Source organism: Lathyrus oleraceus, chromosome 5, assembly GCF_024323335.1.
Source record: "Lathyrus oleraceus cultivar Zhongwan6 chromosome 5, CAAS_Psat_ZW6_1.0, whole genome shotgun sequence".
NCBI classification, from domain to species: Eukaryota; Viridiplantae; Streptophyta; class Magnoliopsida; order Fabales; family Fabaceae; genus Lathyrus; species Lathyrus oleraceus.
This window is the reverse complement of record NC_066583.1, coordinates 521983863-521992004: the sequence shown is the minus strand read 5'-3', so window position 1 is coordinate 521992004 and position 8142 is coordinate 521983863. Positions and strand designations below refer to the sequence as shown.

General features: G+C 36.1%; 1 protein-coding gene across 1 annotated transcript; it reads left to right on the top strand.

Moving 5' to 3' along the window:
- The first annotated feature begins 644 nt into the window (after positions 1-644).
- On the top strand, positions 645-1319 carry LOC127081776 (uncharacterized). The gene has a single exon (XM_051021993.1). It carries the CDS (start codon positions 645-647, stop codon positions 1317-1319), a length of 675 nt encoding a protein of 224 aa, XP_050877950.1.
- Positions 1320-8142: the final 6823 nt, after the last annotated feature.

Genomic DNA, 8142 nt, shown 5'->3' with positions numbered 1-8142 from the left:
TAAACACAACGAGAGCGCTTTAGGATTAATTAGACTTTATTCATATTCAAAAATTACTTTTAAATTCAAAATGACACCGCGAGAGCCAAGCATTCTGGTTTAGGAGTATGGTCAGAGTCAATAAAAACGAGAGTGTGAGACTAAGTCCTTTCTATAAATAATTTCTACTGAAGAATATTTTGACCAATAAGATTACACCAACTATCTATCGGATCCCCGAAGGTTGATGCGTTACATACTGATATCCCCTCTATCTCATATCTTTATTAATATTCTATTTAAGTTATAGCTATTTCTCTTCATCCCTCCAGTATTAGAATGATCATCAGTCTTAGATTTACATAGTAACATTAGATAACGATACGTTCGATTATTAGTCCTTGTGGGTTTGATAATCTTTAAAACTACGCGATAGGACTGTGCACTTGCAGTCACGATTCCCATAGACTTACTAAGTCGCGATCAAGTTTTTGGAGCCGTTTCCGGGGACTAATTTAGTCGATATCGTAACTCCTGTGTTGCCCAATATAGACTAAGGAACTCTTTTCTCTATTACCATGTATCACTCAAAATTTCTCTACAATTATCACTCCCAGTATTTTGAAGAATCGCAAGATTCCTATAAATCCAACCTGGAAATATTAATGGAGGATTTCATTGAGACGCAAACTCACTCTAGGATAAAATCTATGATGGAACACTTTGTGGCTACACAAACTCTTCAGAATGAAGAATTTAGAAAAATAAGTCTCTATACCAATGAAACCCTTACGCAACTGAACATTGTGGGTGAGTCCCTCGTCACTCACAACGAGGCATTGAAGACTCAAATCTCCCTGCTTGCGCAGACATCTCTAGGACCATTCCCAGAGAAACATATGGATGTTGTAACAATCACCAGTGAAAAATTTACCGAAAATCCTAAGGAGAGCGATAATGAGGGGGGTTTAGGTGATAAAAGAGTAGAGATTGAGAAAGAACCACCGACACCACCCGAGAGGGAGGTTATCAAAGAGGTAGATAAGGAAGCACTATGTGTTGTTCCTCCTCCCTATAAATCACCAATTCCTTTCCCGCGAAGGTCTATGGAAGTTAAGGTAGACCCTAAATCCGAAAGGTATGAGGAGCTATTGGAAAATATCCACACCAATGCACCTATATTTGAGATCCTGAATAAGAAGAGAAAATTAGAAGACCGTGAAACTAGGGAACTCATTAGTATTAAAAGGGGAAAGTTAGACTTTGAGGTAGTGGACGAAAAAGTTGAACCCAAACCTGAAAAGGTAGCTCTCAGGATAGAGCCAGAACCACCATCATAAGTTCAGAAGGATAAACTACCTCGTAGAAGAAAAAGAAGAAAAGGTGACGAATATGAGAGATGGATTGATAAGTGGCCATGGAAATCGAGGATAATTAAAAGTTTGACCAAGGATTCATCCTTGAAAGAACCACTATGAGTACTTACACTCCAGAGTCGCCGAACTATCAACGTAAAACATAGTGAATATTTCCTATTTTATTAATCTCATTTTTTATCTATCCATTTTTTTCTTTCTTCCCTTTTCAAAAAAATCAATCAGTATTTTTCTTTATTAACCATTACAAACTTAATGCCAGTATCTACTTAAATTTATCTAGCCACTGACCATCACAATGCAACAAGTAGATTACATGGATATAGTCTTCAGAGGCAGAGCTCAAAGGAGACGTTTTAAGGCTCTAGCTCAAAGAGAAATGACACTAACCATATACCCAGATGGACGTACTATGACCAAGTTAGGTATAAGAGACAGTATCATGTTCCTGATTAACCAAATTGGCTAGGATACACTTGCTATCAAAAGAAAATTTAGTTCCTACAGTAGGTCAAATTTAGAATTCCTAAGCTCCCTAGTTTACCTGCCAAACCATGCTATGGGATTTAACAAAGGCCTTATCACCTTTAAGATGTTCGATATTGAGTATCGCTACACCCATTGAGAAATAGTTGAACTCCTAGGATGCCCTAATGGTCCTGATACCTTTACCATTACCCGGGAAGACAGGCTTCTAGACCTTGAATTAGATTACTTTTTGGGTAGCATCACAGGAAACGAACATCCTTAGTCGGATCTCATGCATTCCGAGAACATCCACAACCCTGTCATTCGTTACTTTCATAAGATCCTAGCTCAAACCCTATTTGGAAAGGAACAGAACATCACCTCCGTGTCCAAAGACGAACTCTTTATAATGTATTGTGCATCATAGGCCCGACCTATTAACGCCTCTACATTTATGATAGTTAATTTGGACCGTATAGTGCAGGATAACCATGGACCAATCTTAGTGGGGGGCTTAGTGACCATGATAGCAAATGCCATTGGACTAAGACACCCACTTACCAGGCTTAACCCTTTAGGTGGGGTACGACCAATGAACATCCAATTCTGTTTCAACACTGGTATCATTAGGAACCTAGGTCCGGATGTGTTTGAATTTCTAATTAACCGTCAAGTAGTACACCTGTTTACCCTGCCAGTCCATAGGACGAGTGTACATGATAGGAACAACTGGCTCTATGATTTGGATGGACCACCAGATGCACCATCTTGTCTTCCAGAGATACCCCAAATCTATGACCATTATGATACATATCTCTTTGACGCTGAATCATGCGCCCCTGTTGTACCTGTTGCACCTTCTACCGATCATACTGCTACCATCGACATTGCCCAGACAAACATCGCCAATCTGAGAGGCGAGCTGAGCACTTTTCGCATGGACTTTCACAACTTTATGGATGTAGTGACTGAAAACCTGGATCACATCTACCAACACTTCTACTGGTTCGCTCCTCCTACCAACAGTCGTCGTAATGGCTAATTTATTTGAATATTACCGATTTACTGATCTTATTTTATTTTATGTTTGGGATTTTATTATTGTTTTACACATTGGGAATTTTTTATTTACTTCATTTCTTTTTTATTTCAGTAGACGAAATATATCATCTTTTCCTATCTACCTCATTCTTTTATTTTTCAATTTTGCGTTTTAATGTCATTTTACCATATCTTGTTTCTCATTCCTACCTATATATTATGATGGTTTTCTTCTACCTGATTATACAACCACTATTTATTTAATGTCGGTCAAATAAAAATTCAAATGGAAATTTGTGGTCAAAACCGTAAAGAGGTCAACACATGGGAACAAACCACATTGCATGTGGCGCCTACCACACACAGGCTGTGGAGCCCATGCGATGACGGTGGCACCCGCCATAAGTCCCTAGTGGCGCCCGCCACAAGCTTAAAAAGTGGCGCCAGCCACTACATTACCATATTACCGTTCACATGCATTCTGTTGCACTAATGACACATGATCCCTTTTCAATGACATGTCCCTTGCATGTTGGACACTCCATAAAAGCTCTTCAACCACTCTCAATTCCCTTTGGCCACGACATTGAAGACCTTAAATGAAATTTATTTCATTCATCAATTCCCAATCACAACCATCCCTATATAAACCACCAACATAATCTCACAAAACCACACCTCTCATAAGCATAATTCTCCCCTCTCTTGCTATATTCTCACTACATTACACAAGAAGTGTGAAATTTATCATGGCACAGATGAGGGAATACAAAATAGTGTTCAGAAATGGCGAGCCAGGTGAATTACAGAAAGAGACTTACACGACTCTAAGCGCGAGAAAGATTGAATCAACAAGGTATGTCGATGAACCCTGCTTATTTGCCTTAGGAATTTTAGATAGTTTTAACTATATGCTAGACACTTTAAATTTAAATTATTTCCTATCTCTTAAGGACCATGTCTATGCTCAATTAACACTAGAATTTCTAAGTTCGTTAATTTTTAGTTCCACACCCAACTCAAACTATTCCAGTGGGACTGTCCAGTTTCGTTTATTCAACATAGAATATGCCTTTACTTTTTCCCAACTTGTGGACCTACTACAATTTCCCCATGGGGATGGCGTAGTAAGTGAGGTCCCAGATACTGAAGGTTGGTAACGTGCCTTTCAACCATTTTGGAGGGAAAAAATAGATACAATAACCCATAGTTTTAAGGGAAATAGAGCCACTCTAATTCACAACCCGACTATTCGATATTTCCGCCATATATTGGCGTCCATCATTTTTGGCCGAGTAAACTCTAACAAGGTGAACTAAAAAGAACTCTTTTATTTGTTCGTCACTTTTCTGCCACAAAAGGTGAATACCGTCCTGTCGTGACAGGAAAATTCCGAGTGTAAGCCATTGATTAACTTAACTCGATTGAAACAGAGTCGCCGCCGAATTTTTATTTATTCCAAAAGGAAAAGGGAGAAATATCGAGAAAACCCTAAAGAAAACTAGGTACGGAAGTCAGTTATACAAGGGGAAGGTATTAGCACCCCCTCACGTCCGTAGTACTCTACGGTATCCACACAAGTCTGTTTGTTCTAAGGGTGTCTAAATCTAAAGCTTAAAAGCTAACGAGGAATGCAATGCATGATAGAAGGTTGATTTATTTACAAAGAAAAAAAAGAAAAGGTTTTTATTAATGTGCCCGACGTGGTTGTGAACCTTTGTGCCTACGTACCCCCTTAGTGAGGGATCAGGGCATTCGTAGTTCACCTTTAAAAGTTGGTTTGTTTGTGTTTTTTAGGCGGATAATGTTACATTCACACTCTAGCTTTTTGACGACTTACCGCCCGACCTTAGAGACTTACACGTCGCATTGCGCGGAATGGAAATAACACATCCTTTGTTAAGAAGAAGGTTTGCAAAAGAAAAAAGGGCCAAGAGGCTAAAAAGAGTTTGATTTGGTTTGTATTTTTGTTGTAGATAGTGATGAGTTAATCTCAATGTAGGGAAACTCTTCCTTCTCCACTTTTATGAAAAAGATTTTAGAATTGGTCCATAATAAAAGGCTATGAATAAGAGAAATAATGGTAAACGGAATGTACCGCCTCATTACCCTCCTATTACTTAAGTCTCGTAACATGTCAACCAACTCGTCATGGCTTAGTGTTTTGAATTTGATTAAGAAAAAGAAGGTATAATGAAAAAGAAAGAAGAAAAGGCTAAGGGGGGACTACACAAAGCCCTAACATTGTCATGCAATAGTGCCCCTAAAGTTGAGGATATGGGAGACTAAGCAAAACCCTAATGTTAGTATGCATGGATAGAATCCTAAGGTCTAATAACTTATCTTGCACAAGATGAAGTCAAATCCTAAGGGAGCATGACAAACAAAGAATAAAGAAGTAAGCAAGGATAAAAAACATGCATACTAAGATCAAGCAACAAAACAAACTCACAGAGAGGATGCATAAGATCGCCACAAGATGTAATGCACACAGAGTATAACTCAAGTAATCTATACAAAAAAAAAACTAATGTATGATCAAATATCCATGTGACAAGGCAACAACAAGCCCAAAGTCAGCAACATATCACAAAGGATGTCAAATGATCAAAGCACTAAGGCTAAAGCATAAAACAAACACAATTCACACAAGTGAGAGATATCATCGCACAAAGGAATCATATATCAAAAGTCAAATAAGGAAGGTATGATCACTAAAGGATAAAAAAAAACATGATAAGGAGGTATCTAAGACATACCAATAATTATCATTCATTGAACATCATTCAAGAAATGAAATAGTCATTAAGATACAAAACTAGCTAGCGAAAACATCAAACAAAGCTCAAAGAAAGCAAACTTGTAATGCAAGCAAGAAGGAAGTACAAAGATGAAAGTAATGACATATTCACATAAACATGAAAACATACTTCAAATATATATCCTCAACCCTAAAGGTCTCACCATCAAAGAGGAAAGAAAACAAAGTGGGAGGAGGAGAAATGTTGCTTCCCAAAAGTAATCAAAGTGGACTTGTAATTGAATGCAAGCCATAGAATCATAGAATATATAACTTAAAGGTAAAATGACTTTATAAGTCAGTACCAAACACACAAGATTCAATTCAATATGGATCAAAGGTAATTGGCAAAGGAACGCATCAAAACAACCTCCTAACCTTGATCACATATGAATGAAAATAAAGCAACAAAGACAATCACAGCAAACATAAGTTAGGGATCTTAAATGGATTAACAAAATTGATCTTAAGTCCCTAAATATGTCATGAGAATAAGATAAATAAATTATAATCATCTCCTTAATGGTTCGCATCAATGCATTCCATGTATCTCACAAAAACCACAAATAAACGTAAGAAAGAAACACAATCAAAGAGAGAGATCAAGGTGATAAAATGAAGTCAAATGGCTCTCAAGTATTTTATAACACTATCCTTGAGCTTATCATTCTTCTAAGCATCAATCGAGTCAAGGTCAAAGCAAAAGTTGGCTCAAAAGATCAAAAGGATAGGAAACTAGGGTTTACAAACCACACAAACTTATATGCTTAAGGGTAAAGCCAAATGATCAACTTAAAATTTCCAAAAATTGAAAATAAGTTGACATACCAATTAATCATCCAAATGATCATATCATACCCAAAAATAAGCCTTAAATTATGTCCGCAAGCTTCAAAATGAAGTTGGGTTCAATTACACTAGGCAAAAGGGATGCTCATGATAAACAAACCCAAAGAAAATAGAAAAATAGGATATAAAATCCAAACAAAATATTTACAGGAGCTCAAACCTCTATCAATTCATAGGCATATCCTTTATCAATCCAAAAGATCAAGGAAGAACCAAAACAAAATGAAAAGTTGAAACTAGCTAACAAACTAGTCTAAAAAAACCTTTGAACAAAATAAATTTGAACAAGGCTTAAAAACAGAAGCAAAAAATATACAAAAATAACAAACATAAATTTAACATTTTAAAAAAGCTATGAAATATTTTTGTACATTTTTATAACCAATGGAAGTGAAGGAATTACATTGAAACTTCATGTAAAAGCCATAAAACCTCAAAAATCCATTTAAATCTTGTTCGATTTAAAAAAAAAAAAAACTAAAAATAAATTTGGTCCAAGACCACCAAAAGTTCTATAAAACTCATAGGAATATGAAAATATTTTTTTTGGGATTTTTAGGGTTCATAAATTGGCCATAAATAATTAAATTCATAAGCTATATAAAAGAAATAACAAAATAAACACATTTTAGAAAATAAACTCATTTTTGAAATGGATGACTTTTCTTGCTTATATAGGCCCCCAAAGTGAGGGTAGAAGAGTCATTGTAAGCAAAACGACGTTGGAGGGCATAAATGGAAGATAAGACCAAAAATCAACTTGTTAAGAAAGGATGCATTTTGTTCATATTTGGCTAGGGTATTTATGCGTTTTGGACACCTCATAAGTGAAGTAGTACATGGGAAAAAGATGGTACAAGTTAGTGGAGTGTAGAGAGAGAAACATCAAAGTTGGCAATTTTGGCAAAAATAAGGTTTTAAGTGCAAAATTGGCCAAAATGGTTGCATGGGTGCAAATAGAAGGCAAGATACTCTCATTCACGATCCAAATAAGTTATGATATTGATTTGAGTAAAAAAGAATGGCTACATTTTGAGAAAATGGAGTATATGCAAAACTAGGATTTAGTAAATTCACAAAAACCATCCCTTGGTCTCATGGTCATAACTTTCTCAATTTTGAGAGTTAGCTCAAGTTCTTATACTTTTTGGAAAGGTATTGAGATGCACTACAACTTTAATGTTGGTATAAATATGGTTTGAAACATCTAAAGTCCCCAAACGTTGCCTCGAGAATGGCTGAACGATGAAAATGACCCATAATTCTCAAAAGTGACATATAATGTCTTGCTCCATAACTCTCAAAATAAGCATGTTTTGTACATGGGACCATAGAGAGAAACTTGTAGGTATTCTTCCCATATTTCCAGAAATATAAAGTTTGAAAATTTTCAATAAAAAATGAGGAAGTTATGAATTTTACAAAATCAGCAATATGGAGTAACTTTTACACTTCGAAAAATTTCCACTTCACCAAGTTACTTCATGAACAAATTAGCTTCCAAAACCACATTTCCCTTGAATTTTTAATCAAAGTCCATATGATGTTGAACCATGATTTTTGACTTCAACTTTGACCAAAAGTCCAATTGGTCAACAGTTGACTTTTGTTGACTTTTGCTCAAATAAT